General features: G+C 35.9%; 1 protein-coding gene across 3 annotated transcripts in view; it reads right to left on the reverse strand.

Annotated features, from left to right (window-relative positions):
• Positions 1-614: 614 nt before the first annotated feature.
• The window catches only part of PTBP3 (polypyrimidine tract binding protein 3), a gene marked incomplete at its 3' end in the record, with an annotated part of 44,655 nt that continues 29,764 nt past the window's right edge, over positions 615-15,505 (reverse strand). The window contains exons 5-11 of one of the 3 annotated variants that reach the window (XM_079706846.1): positions 9,522-9,599; positions 6,729-6,865; positions 6,477-6,510; positions 5,233-5,325; positions 4,019-4,235; positions 899-976; positions 615-747 (exon numbers count right to left, since the gene is read on the reverse strand). In XM_079706846.1, coding sequence (XP_079562972.1) covers positions 615-747; positions 899-976; positions 4,019-4,235; positions 5,233-5,325; positions 6,477-6,510; positions 6,729-6,865; positions 9,522-9,599 — 770 coding nt within the window. Of the gene's footprint in view, positions 748-898; positions 977-4,018; positions 4,236-5,232; positions 5,326-6,476; positions 6,511-6,728; positions 6,875-9,521; positions 9,600-15,505 lie in introns of all 3 variants that reach the window. The other 2 variants (XM_079706845.1, XM_079706847.1) reach the window with 2 other exon arrangements.

Genomic DNA, 15,505 nt, shown 5'->3' on the forward strand with positions numbered 1-15,505 from the left:
AGTGGAAAAAAAAATTGAAAGAAAACATGCAGATTTATAAATTTGCTTCCAATACAACCCAATTTGTTTATGTATAGTAAGTATCAGTATATGCCAAATAACTGATGTAACTTACAAGGGAACACAGTTTTCTAGAGGAGTCAAACTTCTGAATCATACAGTTAAAAAACTTGGTTGTAGGTAATTTAAATTACTTATGTCAAGTAATTTTAAAAGTCTATATGTTTAAATTTTTCAAAGTACAAAGGAGTTTAGAAATGTTGTATAAGGCTGATCTGGACCCAAACGCAAAGAAAGACCGTCCTCTTGAAATCCAATTTAATATAGGGAATTAAATTATTGAAAAAAATTTTTTTCCTGATTCTTTTTTCCTGAAGATTATTTTCATTTTAGAAACTATGGTACAAAGGAAAAACACGCCTCTGATGACGTATTGGCAGAGGGTTTAAGGAAAAAGAGAACATCCCATGATTTTTTGAATATACTTGAATATCAAAACTCAGGAAGAGTTATTTTTGTGAAAGAGGCAGAATTGGTCTTGAGCTGCTTCAGTCTATGTCTGAAGGTTTTACTGAAATTATGGTCCAGTCTTAGGAGAAAAATTCACAGAAAAGTTAGATTGTAGATTTTGAGAAGGAAACTCTGAGGTGGTGATTTTCTCCAAGGTCATGGTTATGAAGTTCAATGAGAGCCTGGATTGCTTCTTCCACAGATCCCAACTGAATGAGTGCCATTTTGCGATCTTTCCTGAAAATGGTAGAGGAAATAGAAAAAGAATATAGAATTAATTCTGCCTACAAACCTCTTCCCCAGACCTAGAAGACTTCATTAAACTACCTTAAACATTTGCAGATCATATTAAATAATGTTAATGTATTTCTTAAAAGCATGGACTTACTGAAAGAATTTAAAAGCCTTCACTGAACATCCGGCTTCTGTGAAAAGGTTCTTCAGATCATCTACTGTAACAGAGGGGCTGTGAAAACATTACAGAGAGAGTCAACTATTTTATCCCTAATTTTTAAATGATGCAAAGATTAACTCCTGAAATCATCAAGTCTCCAGAATTTTCACATTTCAAAGAGCATAAAGCCACGTAATGAAGATATGATTTGCAAGTGCCCTGAAAGATGTTCAAGGTTGATGATGTATACATGTTCTCAAACGATGGAATTTTGTCTCAAATCTTTTGCACAGGACATGGGCAGTATATAAAGAACAAGAAAATCTTTCTATATTTATTCTTTCAATGGGATTATTACCCACAATTAACTCTAGTACTTCCAAAGATACTTCCCTAGCTCTGACTTGTCTTCTATGGTCCAGCGTTTTCCACTACTAGGCCAGTAGATTTTCAATTACTTTCAGGGTAACTATGAACATGTGTATGTGGTAACCAGGTTCTAAGATAGCCCCCAACTACTCCTGCCTCCTAGTATTCACACTTTTGGTACTCCCCTCCCATATCTAATAAGGATGTCCTCTGTAACGCTCAGGGTATTGTAGATATGACACATGTGACTTCTGAGGCTGAGAGACACTGCGATTTCCACCTTGCCATCTCTTGAATCACTAGCTTTGGAAGAAACCAGCTGCTATTTCACGTGGACAATCAGCAGCCCTATGGAGAGCTCCTTGTGGCAAGGAACTGAGGCCTCCTGTCAACAACTAAGTATATGGTGAGCCACTTTGGAAGTGGATTCTCTAGCCCCAGTTAAGCCTTCAGATGCAACCTTATGAGAGATTCAGCCAAAACCACCCAGCTAAGCCACTTCTGGATTCCTGACTTACAGTAACAGTTTCAGATAATGAACATCTACTATCGTGTTAAGCTGTTAAGTTTTGGGGTGCTCTATTACGCAGCAGTAGATAACTAATACAGTGGTCTATCACATGAGAGTCAACTGACTAAAAGTAGACTCTTCCTCATCTCACAACTCCCAGCAAGGAGGGTGTTATAGAACAATAATTGGCTCTGCAAGGAGACAGATATAAGTTCACATTCTATTTTTCATTCACCTGGTATGTCACTCTTGAGTAAGTTACTTAATCTGAGCCTCTCACTTTCATTGTTAAAATGAAACTAATGACCTTTACTCCAAATGTTATTATGGATAAATTGCTAGACAGAATGTAGAATAGTGGTTACCAGGGACTGGGGGTAGAGAGAAACAAGGAGATATTGTTTAATGGGTACAGAGCTTCAGTTTGAGATGATGACAAGGATCTGCAGATGGATGTAATTGATGGTTGCACACTATGAATGTACTTAATGTGAATGTACACTCAAAAACGGTTAAAATGGTAAAACTTAGGTTATATATTTAACCACAATTTTAAAAGAAGGTTATTATGGAGATTAAATGAGGTAACACACGTAAAACACCAGCACATGCCCAGACTTGGCAGATGGTTAAAAAAAGTATTAACGTCCTTTCTCTCTTCTACCTACATGTCCAATGCAGGTTGCAACTTGAGACCAGCTCCTGGATAAATGTATTTAAGAGGGAGCCTGCTTTAGTATTTAAATATGTTGCCTCTCTCCCTGACTCTGTAGTGATGAGGTGCTAAATTTCTAGATTTTTTTCTCAAGTGACTCTTCCAGTTGCCTGGCTGGCATGAGGTTTGAGCCATTGCCCAATTCGGGTTCAAGGTTTCTCCATATAGCCTAATTGGAGACTAGCTAGGAGCCTGGGCATTCAACAGCATTTTGAATAATTATTTTCTCTTCCTATTCAAATCCCATTCTCATTCTCAGAAATATTCCAGCACTGTAACCTTCTCCATTCCCTCAGTCTTTAACTTTTCATATACGTGCTCGCACACAACTATACCCCACAGCTTTTACCCTTCCTTCCCAAAGCTTATCCCTCTTCATGTATTAGATTAAGTTATATAAAATTGCCAACTTGGGACTTCCCTGGTGGCGCAGTGGTTAAGAATCTGCCTGCCAATGCAGGGGACACAGGTTCGAGCCCTGGTCTGGGAAGATCCCACATGCCACAGAGCAACTAAGCCCATGCACCACAACTACTGGGCCCGCACTCCGCAACAAACAGAAGCCACTGCAATGAGAAGCCCGCACACTGCAACAAAGAGTAGCCCCTGCTCGCCACAACTAGAGAAAGCCCGTGCACAGCAACGAAGACCCAACACAGCCCCCTTTGTACGTCAAGGATTTCAAGAATTAAAACTGGGGTTGCCAGGTGCTTTCTATAAAGGGCCATATAGTAAATTTCTTAGGCTCTGATGGCCATACAGCCTCTGTTGTAACTATTCAGCTTTGCTGTTATAGCCCAAAAGCAGCTATAGCTAATACATAAATGAATAAATGTGGTTGTGTTCCATAAAACTTTATTTATGGAGGGTGAAATTTTAATTTTATGTAATTTTCTCTAATCACAAAAATTTTTTGTTTTTCCATAACCACTTGAAAATGTAAAAACCAATCTTAGCTCATGGGCCTTACAAAAACAGATGGATTTGGACCATAGGCTATAGTTTGTCGATCTCTAAGTTAGATGATGACTAAAGAACAAGTCTGCTACAACACTGGTTAAGTACAGAGTGGTTACAAGAAAATTTTTAGCTTTTAGATATATATATGGCTTTGCAGCTTATAGGTAAAAAATAGAGAATTCAGTTTTACCAAGTTCTTAGATACATAACTTATTTGATTTTGCTATGCTGGTCACTAAAGGGTCTTTACTTATACAAAAGGATGAACAAGTATACACCAGTGGAATATTTCTGCACAGATTTTTGCCATTCTATAACTGAAAGGTAACAGTTGCTAATTCTCTGTTTGGAAAGAAAAATTTAAAACATTGTTATCTTTCACTTTCATAGTGTATGGTTAGATATAAACTTCTTAAGACATGATGGCAAATAAATCATCTTATGAGAAATTAGTGAATAGGACAACTGCTACATTAGAATAATTTCAGTTTTTACCCCCCAAACCATATACTGTAGATTATTAATCATCTAAATGAATAGTAACTAATCAGATACATACGGGATGTTGGAAAGATGCAGAGTAGCCGATGGTGGGAAAATATTCTGGAAGTTTTTAGAGCCAGGCTTTTTAAAGCGATGCAAAGGACTATTGCTAAAATCCTTAGTCAGACCTTGGTCTTCTTGTCCCTCTCGAGGAAGCTGAACTGCTTGATGTTTGGACAGTGTAGCACGAAGCACTTTCCCATAAAGTCTCTGACCACTCAGATGGTTCATTGCTGGTGCATAAGAAGAAAATAAGGAAAGTCTGGGTACTAAGATAGAGTCTCTGTAAAACTGTCTATCATAATTCTTTTTACTTGTCATTTAAAAAATTATACTGTCAGTTTGAGGGCTTAAATGGTTTTAAATTTAAAAACTCTTATATACGAAAATGTATTAAATGACTCTTTTTCTGTAATGAAAGAAAAGCAATACAACAAAAAGTAACTATTTGCCTAGCAGAGTTCTAGAAGTTCCAGAATGCCTGAAACATACCACATATTCAGGAAATGATTATTGAATAAATTAGTTTAATCTCAAGTAAATTTTTTTTAAACATCTTTACTGGAGTATAACTGCTTTACAACGGTGTGTTAGTTTCTGCTGTATAACAAAGTGAATCAGCTATACATATACATATATCCCCATGTCTCCTCCCTCTTGCGTCTCGCTCCCACCCTCCCTATCCCACCCCTCTAGGTGGTCACAAAGCACCAAGCTGGTCTCCCTGTGCTATGTGGCTGCTTCCCACTAGCTATCTATTTTTAATCCCAAGTAAAGCTTTTTTAAATAAAAAATCTGAGTAGTAATATTTCAACAGCCACTATAATAATAAACGGTGAGATTGTAGAATAACACTTTCTTGCACCATCATTATGAAGTATTCCCAAACTATTATGCCATGCAACAGTTCTAGAAAACTTAATTTGAAAGGAAAATAAATAAACAAGCAAACAAACAAATAAAATGAAAGAAAACAAGTCATGTTTATTAGTTTAAAGCTAATGGAAAAACCCTAGAGTCAAAGCTCTAAACATCAACAATATATTCAAATAGATAAATGAACTTCAAAGAATAATAAATATTTTAAAATCTTAAAATATAAGCAGATCCAAATAATAATGGAGATATTAACATAAGGAGGTACTCTTCCTACTAGCCATAAGTTTATTTTATAGGAAAATTCACATACAAAAGGGGCAGGTTATCATTATTATTATTAATCATTAGTACCTAGCTGAGCTTGATTTGCATCTGCCATCTGAACCAATGCATTTTCTTTCTTATTAAACATTATCTTCACTCGATGTACATCACCATATACTCCTAATTAAAAAGACAAAACAAAACAATTTTTTAATGCTGATTGTGTAATGTTCAATTAATGCAACAATGAAACACTTCCATTCAAATCGCCTATCCTTTTTTTTTTTTTTGGCCGTGCCCACGCAGCTTGCGGGATTCTCAGTTCCCAGACCAGGGACTGAACTCGGGACCTGGCAGTGAAAGCACTGAGTCCTAACCACTGGACCGCCAGAGGATTCCCTCGCATATCTTTATGAGGTATCTTTTTCATTTATGACAACCATTAAGATCAAGTACTAAAATAAAGTGAATTTAGAATCAGTTCTTGGGATACTGAACCAAAATGAAAAAGGTTTTTGAAAATAATGAAGCATATTAAATCATACTTCTCACTAAATGTTAATAGATTTTTATTTTTAAAAGTGTCATAAGAAAAACCTTTAAAATATCAAATATCACTTTATTGCTCTTATATTTGTTTGTACATATTATACTAAAGAGTATAGTAAAAGATGGATGAAATTTATGAATAATTAATCATATATAGATTAGTAGGAGTACATGCTAAATATTTTTTTTAACTGAGAGAGGCACACTATTGGAAAGTTAGGGGGTTATTTTTATAATCAACATCTCATTATGCCTCTCTCCTGTTTAAAACTAGTCAATGGATTCCCACTGTTCTTAAGTTAAAAACGAAGCTCTTTAATATAGCTTACAAAGCTCTTAATGACCTTGCCCCTATCCATCTGCCCAGCTTCAACATGTCTCTCCCTTACACTCTCCATTGAGCTTCCTTCATTTCTATGTTCCACGAGTTCTGTCTCTCACTGCTACTATCTGTGAAAGGACATTTGCCCTCCCTTTCTGCCTGGCTAATGTGTCCTCACTTTTCACAAGTCAGCTTAACTATCATTTCTACTGGTACCTCATCTTTGATTCCCTCAGCTAGGTTATGTCTCCCAGCTGTATGTTCCTATTACAATCTCTATTTCCCTTTTTATAAAACTTTGTTGTAACTGTAGTCACTTACTAAGTCTTCCTTGCTATTCTATCCTCAGTGTCAAACACACTAGTAGGCACACAGCAGTAATAAATATTACTGAATGATGCAATATGCTCAATTCACATCATAGATAATATAAAAAACAACAACAACAAAAATTACTTACCAAATAGGATAAAAAGTCCATGTGGTGTAATAAGCTGTTTGAAAAGGATAACACAAAATATCAGTGTCTAAGTAAAAATTTTAAGTTTACTTGTTCAAAGCACTGACTTTTTACATGCTGCTTCTATATATACTAGTGATGAATTTTAATAAAAATTCTTAAAATAAACATTTTCATTGAATTTAACTCTAGGTCAGAAGCTACAATACCTCCTCCTGAAAGACTTTTTACATATAATACTTTTCAACTCACATCAGGATTAAGATTGGTGACAAGTAGAACAGAATTTCCTGGTATACCACCAGCCCCAGGAATGGCCATCCTTCCAGTGACAGCAGAGGAGGTGATTGCGAGAGGACCAAGAGCTCCGGGACCTAGTCCAGCTGGGACTGACAGACCTTTTCAAAACATCAAAAGCATTTCATATTCTAGTTATCTGGAGAATTACAACACTTAATACAACTTAAGTAAATAAATGAAGACAAAAGCAAAAATAGAGAAGAAAATGTTTCAAAGCTACCATAAGGATAACAAAGGTCAGTTTTCTGCCCTCCAGAGTCTGTCTGGAAGTAGAGCTCTTTATTCGTTGATACTATCATACTTAGTACTTTATTATTTATACAGTGCTTTGCATAGCAACCAAATTCACTGGTCTTAAAAGCCATTAGGTTTTTCAAAGGGTCTATAACTACAAGTACTCCTTCTATTTCTTGAAACAAATATATTCCAGCACATTTCTCTAAAGTATATGTTATTTTCATATTGACTTCTACCATAAAACCAGATACATATTTTTGTAAAAAGTCCTTCACAGAAGTCACATATACGCATGCTAGGTAGTAATGCATGTTTTAAAACTGGAGTGTGGTAATGGCTGCACAACTCTGTAAATTCATTAAAAATCACTGAGTTGTATATCTAAAACAGGTGAATTGTATACATACATTCTGCATGGGGAAAAAACATTTTGTAACCTTGTAAAACATTATTACCATCAAGAACAAATTTATAGAATTCAAGATTCTTTTGCAGCAAGAATTTTCAGAGCTCACTACTCCCCCAGATATTTCAGAACTACTGAAAGTTTTACAATACTGGAATATTGACACTATATACTATACCTAAAACACTACACTTCCTCAGAAGGTCCCACTATTTGTATTCTCAGCTTAAAAATTATCTAAGATAAAATCTCTAGTTGATATAAAATAAACCAGTTCTTTAATTTATTGATTCTTTAAGCTCCAAATTCCTTATAATAGACAGAGTCTGACCAGTTTATCACAAATCATGTAATTACATTGCTAGATAGTTTACAATCATACTATTCTGCTTGACAATCTAAGGAAAGTTATTACTACCATCATCTTGCTGAATTTTTTTTTTTTTTTTTGCGGTATGTGGGCCTCTCACTGTTGCGGCCTCTCCCGTTGCGGAGCACAGACTCCGGACGCGCGGGCTCAGCGGCCATGGCTCACGGGCCCAGCCACTCCCCGGCATGTGGGATCTTCCCGGACCGGGGCACGAACAAGTGTCCCCTGCATCGGCAGGCGGACTCTCAACCACTGCGCCACCAGGGAAGCCCTTGCTGAATTTTAAAACTGTGCAGATCACCTTCTTAGGGTGGATGCTTTTCCATGAAATCTATACTCAATAGTCTTTTGCATGACCTCTTCCCATGCTCCTGCAACTTTTGAATAAATTCCTTAAGTCTATTATATACCGCCAACACTACACCTTAGCTACACTGTAGGGTATATACATGTGTGTATGTGTATATGTACATCCTCCTGCTACACCTTAAAAGTCTTATCAACTCAGGAGCCCTCTTTACACATTTTTTCTCTTTCTTAACATCTACTACAGTGTTTTATACATACAGTGTGTAGAAAGAAATAACTAAAATGAGGGAAACCATGTATCACTACCTCCAAATGTATAAAAATTAAACGTTTGGGAGCTTCAAACACATAAAAACAATGTATGATGCCTTCATTTTAATGGGATAGGTAGAATTACTCACTTAATTAAAACATACGTTAAGATGTCTTAAAACCACCAAAAACCTAAAACTTAAATGAACCTCAACCTTTTAAATCACTCTTTTCTTTTTAGTGAACTTCATCCTCTCCAGTGAAGAGAGTAGTTAAAATTCCCAGAATTAGAAAGGTAGGATACAAAGATTATTGCCAGAAAGCAACTATGTTGCAATTTAAAATAGTTATATTCATAAATCAGCTGGAAGCTGTAAAAAGGTACTGTGTAGACTAGGCTTAACACTAAGCCACTCTTCTTTCTAATCACCAACCTCAAGTGTATTCTTTAAGCACCAGCAATAAAACCATAAAGTATTTTTTTCTTCTCCTTAAGTTATGATCAAATTCATTTTGTTTACTATTTGGAAAAGAGTCAGAGAGTCATTATCAAAGTATTAACCGATTGCTCTCTCTTAATTATTTCTATTACTTAAAGAAAAAAAAATATTTTTTTTCTGAAATAAAAACAGCATGCATACCCTCTACGGTAATCTTCTAAACCCATTAATCAAAAAGACAAAAAAAGAGGATTTACAAATAAGTTTAACAGTAAATGTTTATTAATTCAAATGTTTGCTGACTGCATACTATGTATTAAATGCCATCAAAGGCATTTAAGGACACAAATATAAATAACACACAAGTCTATTTAACATGTAATTGATAAGCTTATAAGCAAGCAGTTCATATATTTTGTATAATAACCAAAGAGGCAAATCAGAGATTATTAATATAGTCAACCTATAGTTATCTGTGCCAATGGCAAGTATAAATGATGCAGAATATACAAGGGAATTTTGGAGTTGAGAATGGAACCAGAGAGAATTATTTATAAACACAAGGAGGCTGTGCATCATATATTGTACATGAGCCACTTCCATGATTGAAACACCTAATGCTTTTATTATAAATCCTTCAAATATGGTAATATTTTTCATTTTGATAAGTTCCTGGAAAATACAGACCATCATTAAGAAATCAATTCAAATTCAACTTTAGAGTTAGTCACCTGTAGCTTGAGGAAATCCAATGGCTGGGGCAAATCCAGCAGCCCCTGCATATGGTGAGGAAATTATTCCTGGTGCACCTAACGGGGAAGAGAAGCTAAAATAAATATACTACCTTCTATAAATATGGTTATAGCAATATAAAATGGCTATACGAAGGTGTATTACTGATAAAGAGATTCTGTTACAGAGTAAAGATTTGTTCAACAGGTGATCCTTAATGGTAAGTAAAGAGCCTCTGCCACTTTCAGAGGCTAATCCCTTTCAACTGGGTTCAAGGTTCAAGAGTACAGCTAAAATATTATTTAATTTTGAGTTATTAGTTTGCTACTTAGTTTTAGTTTATTTAGTTTTGTTATTTAAGTTGATATTCTTGTCCTTATTTAGAGCATTGTTTCTATGCAAAAATCATCAAATACTTATTAAATTGTACTGTACCTGGGGGGTACTGTGCTGACAAAAAGAAATATGAAATAAAAATCCTTGCCTTTGAGAGGCTTTACAAACTAAAAGTATGAATTACAGGAGATTCACAGGCTGAGGATCTAGGGGTTTAAATACAAATATACTGCAAGTGGTCTAAGAAGAAGGGACTGCAAAGGATCACTGTGATTGTTTGAAGGTCTCTCAGGAGGTAAAACTTGAGCTGGACATTCAGTAAGTGAAAAGCAGTGCTTAGTGTGCACTGGATGCTAAACAAAGGCTGGTATTCCCTCTCCTTTTAGAAGCCTGGTGACTGTGAACCATCAATAAAAACAAGAGTTAGTTCCAATGGAGGAGTCAGTACTAGTAGGAAAACAATTTGGTTTGGGACAAGTTAAGGTTGAGGTGACAGTAAGACACTCAAATGGGAATGCCACAAGTGGAAATGAGGGGGCAAACTCAGAATTTCTAACTATTACAAGACACAGATTTGTAACTCATCTATATAGAAATAAATGTGAAAGCCATATGAATGAAAGCTCCGCTAAAAAGGGCACAAGGCAGGAAATGAAGAAAGCTAAAAATAGAACCTGGGAGTATTAGTACACTTAAGTGGTAGAGGAAGGTAGAGGAACATTCTAAGGAAAAGAGAAAAAGAGAACCTTAGAAAGCAAAACAAAACAGTGAATTATAATGAATTATAGTCCCTCAGGATCTAGAGACATAAGAGTTTTAGGGGAGGGGGCCTTCCATAAAAGTCAAAGAGAGTGAGAAATGTAAAAGGTAAACAATAGTTTTAGAGCAACAGTGAGAAGCTAGACTGTAAGAGTCCAAGGGAAGGTTTTGGTGTTTTTTACCCTAATGATAGGCTGATATGCATATTTATAGGAAGAAGTATGTAGGCTACATTTTCCAGATCAGTTAAAAGATCATATAAGTTTATTCTCTTCATTAAAGATAATTATTTAACAGAATTTATTAAATATGTAGCTGTGATTAAAATAATTCAAGAAAATATAGTCATTGAGAGACTTCAGGGACAGAGCTAGCAGAGAGAACCAACAATAAATGAAGACAGAAAATGAGAATAACTGACAGAGTGATGAAATAAGAAGGGAAACATATATTTATTGAAAGCACATTAGGAGGCAAGCATTCTTCTAAGTGCTGAGGAAGCAATGAATAAAGCAGACAAGAATCTCTGCCCTTGCTAAACTTACATTCAAGTAGGCTCAAGATCATAGGTAAAATGAAAACAGAAACAGACTCACAGACTTAGAGAATGAACTTATGGTTACCAGTGGGGAAGGGTGGGGGGGAGGGATAATTAGTGAATTTGGGATTGACATGTACACATTGCTATATTTAAAATGGATAACCAACATGGACCTATTGTATAGCACAGGGAACTCTGCTCAGTATTATGTAACAATCTAAATGGGAAAAGAGGGACTTCCCTAGTGGCACAGTGGTTAAGAATCCGCCTGCCAATGCAGGGGTCACAGGTTTGAGCCCTGGCCCAGGAAGATGCCACATGCTGCTGAGCAACTAAGCCCGAGCACCACAACTACTGAAGCCTGCGCGCCTAGAGGCTGTGCTCCGCAACAAGAGAAGCCACAGCAATCAGAAGCCCATGCACGGCAGCAAAGAGTAGCCCTGCTCTCCGCAACTAGAGGAAGCCCGCACTCGGCAACAAAGACCCAACGCAGCTAAAAATAAATAAATAAAATTTAAAAAAATAAATGGGAAAAGAATTTGAAAAAGAATAGATACATGTATATGTATAACTGAATCACTTTGCTGTACACCGGAAACTAACAAAACATTGTTAATCAACTATACTCCAATATAAAGTAAAAAGTTAAAAAAGAAGATGATAGGTAAAATGATTCTTTCGTAACAGAAATAACTACATTTAAGGCATAAAGGAAGACTTATCAAAGGGGCTTCAGTACAGGTATGAGTTATTGCAAAAGTTTACACTAGAAAATTAAACATAGGAAGAGATATGGTAGGGATTCCCTGGTGGTGCAGTGGTTAAGAATCCACCTGACAATGCAGGGGACACGGGTTCGAGCCCTGGTCCAGGAAGATCTCACATGCTGCGGAGCAACTAAGCCCATGCGCCATGACTGAGCCTGCGCTCTAGAGCCTCCAAGCCACAACTACTGAAGCCCAAGCACCCAGAGCTCGTGCTCCACAACAAGAGAAGCCACCGCAATGAGAAGCCCATGGACTGCAACGAAGAGTAGCCTCTGCTCACCGCAACTAGAGAAAGCCCGCGCGCAGCAACGAAGACCCAGCGCAGCCATAAATAAATAAATAAAATTAAAAATATATATATATATAAAAAGAAGAGATACTGTAGATTGTATTACTGTTGCCAAGTATTCACTTGACCCTTCCATGTAACGCTGGTCAGTCATGTGACTTGCAGTGTCTCCTGTGGGAGGAGCATACATTTCTATGTAACACCCACTGCACTCAATCATGTGATAGGAACACACGGACAGACAGGACATAAACTGCCTCTATGCAGAAGCTTTAAGAGGCATTATGGGTTTACACCAGCTCTCTTATTTTTTTACTCTCTGCCACAAAAATGCCGTGTCTCAAATGTAGTGACACCTTCAGCCTGGGCCCTCCATCAAAAGGACATGTGAAGGAAGTTTGCAAAAGCTGATTCGTAGCTGTTTAAGTGTCAGTCATGTGACAGGAATAAATGTTAATTGCTGTAAACCACTGAGATTTGTGGGAAGGGCAAGGGACCTACTTTTAAAACAAAACAAAGAGAGTAATACAAATGGCTATGGGGTGGGGGGTATGAGGCAGAAGACTTGTAGTAGGTTTTAGAGAAATGAGGAAAATTCTTGAGATAACACTCACTGAACATTAAATAGCAATAAATGAAAGAATTGGCAAACAATTACCAGGGTCAAATTTTAAATAATTGTTTCCAAGTAAAATATGATTAACAAGAACGTTTGTTAATACTCGACAAAAGAATCATTTGTAAAGTTTCTGTAAATCTACATTCCCCAAATAAGCAGAAACAGAAACATTTTAGCAAAGTAACCAGTTAGGCAATGGTTTACACAAACTTTTTAAGAAAAAGGTTTAAGATTTGCATAACTAAGAATACATATTTTACATTTGGAAAAGGTACTACCACAACAGCAATTAAGGTAATACAAATGAAGAGATAACATTTTTACCTATGAAATCAGTTTATCTGTTATTTATAATAGCAAAGCCCTAAAGAAACAAGCTTAATGTCTAAATTGGAGAATTATTATATAAATTATGATGAGTCACTAGACAAAATACAGAGCCATTTAAAATATTACAAAGAGTATGTACTATGTAAAAAAAGCACAATTATTTTGTTTTTCAAAAATGCTGGTACAGTAGCAGACTAAACTTTTGGAGTAACTCAAAAAGAAAAAAAGAAAGTAGAAAAAGAAATATCTAATTGCAGAAAAATAACTGCAAAGATTTCAGACATTGGAATTATCAGATTTGATTTGATTTGATTTTAAATAGTATGTTTGAAGAAATAAAAGCCATGCTGAAAAGTATCTATAGGGAAATACTTAAAAAAAAAAGAACCAAGTATCAATAAAATTTCTAGAAATAAAAAGCAAAATTATTGAAATCTAAAATTATCAGACAAATTTAACAACAGATTAGACAAAGGTGAAGAGACCATTAGTAAAATGAAAGTCCCTAAGGAATTATTTAGGATGCAGCTCAGAGAGATAAAGAAATAGAAAATATGAAAGAAAGTTTGAGATAATCAGAGTAAGAGAGTATAACAGGTCTAATCAAAATTCCAGAAAGTAAGAAAAGAAAGTGTGAAGGAGAAATATATGAGAAGATCATTTCTAGAATGAGTAAAAGACAACAATCCACCAAATCAAGCTTTTTGAGCTCCAGGTAGAAAAAAATAAATCCTTAAACAGACACATCATACTGAAACTATAGACATCAAAGATGAAAAAAAAAAAAAAATCTAAAGAATAGCCAGAGAGAAAACAGCAGTAATTAGGTTGACAGCTGACCTTCCAAGAGCAACAATGAAAACCAGACTATTGTGTACTGATTTCTCTAATACACTGAAAAAAAAAAAAAAAACAAACAAACAAAACCTGTCAACCTAGAACTCTATATATCTTTTAAAACTGACAACAAAATAAAGACATTTCTGGGGAAATGAACACTTCAAACATGTTAACACAGACCTTCTCCTTAAGTGAATAATAAAGGATATCCTTCCGGCAGAAGGTAAGCAATCCCAGATGGCATATCTGAGTTGCAAGAAGAAATGAAAGGCCTTAAGAGAGTTATATATGGCTTAATCTAAATGAATATTGATTGTATAAAATAATACTAACAAATTGAAATGTTAAAATCTAAAAAGTTTTAAACATAATAATATCTTGAGTTAGGAGGAGGTAAGAGAAGGTAAAAGGAGTTGAAGTGTCCTAAAGTTCTTGTATTATATAAGAAAAGATTACAGGTATCGATTAACTCTATATTTTGGTAAAATAAGTATGAAAGTTAAAAATCCTAGATGAAAATACAGAACAGTGTTAAACTTCGAAAAGAGTAGTGGGAAAAACCAAAGAATAAATAAACATTAATTCAACAAATATTTTTTGTGTCAGGCACAAATATCAGCAAACTAAGTAGAGAAGAATAAAAACTACCTTGGTGAAGCTTATTTCGACTGATGAAAACAGAATAAAACAATAAACACAGTAAATAAGTTAACTGCATACATAAGAAGGTGATAAATACTACTAAAAATATAGAACAGGAAGAATCAGGAGTACTGAGGGAAGGTTGGTCAGGGTAGGTCATAGAAGGCAGCAGGAGCAAAATCTGAGGCTATCTGGGAGAAAAGCCCTCCAGGAAGAGGGAATAACTAGTGGAACAATCTGGAGGTGGGAACATACCTAACATGTTTTAGAGGGATGCCAGTTTGGTGGGCAAAAGGAGCAAGGGGAGAACATCAAAGGAGATATGTCGAAAGAGTAAAATTGAAGTGGATGGTATAGGGCTTGCAATCCAATGTAAGGATGTGGGCATTTAATACTCTGAAAAAAATGGGAGCCTTTGGAGGGTTGTCAGCATTAGACTGAAATGATATGACTTATTTCTCTTTTCTAATTTACATACAATAAAATGTACAAGTACAAAAGGCAACTGATCTTTCTGTCACTAAAGATTAGTTTGCATTTTATAGAATTATATATAAACAGAATCATATACCAGGTGTTCTTTTTTATATGGTTTCTTTCATTCATAATAATGTTTGTTTTTTGTTTTTGCGGTACACAGGCCTCTCACTGCTGTGGCCTCTCCTGTTGCGGAGCACAGGCTCCGGACGCGCAGGCTCAGTGGCCATGGCTCACGGGCCTAGCCGCTCTGCGGCATGTGAGATCTTCCCGGACTGGGGCACGAACCTGTGTCCCCTGCATCGGCAGGTGGACTCTCAACCACTGGGCCACCAGGGAAGCCCCATAATAATGTTTTGTCTGGCTTCTTTCATTCAACATAA

This window comes from Hyperoodon ampullatus (genome assembly GCF_949752795.1).
Source record: "Hyperoodon ampullatus genome assembly, chromosome: 6".
Taxonomy (NCBI): Eukaryota; Metazoa; Chordata; class Mammalia; order Artiodactyla; family Ziphiidae; genus Hyperoodon; species Hyperoodon ampullatus.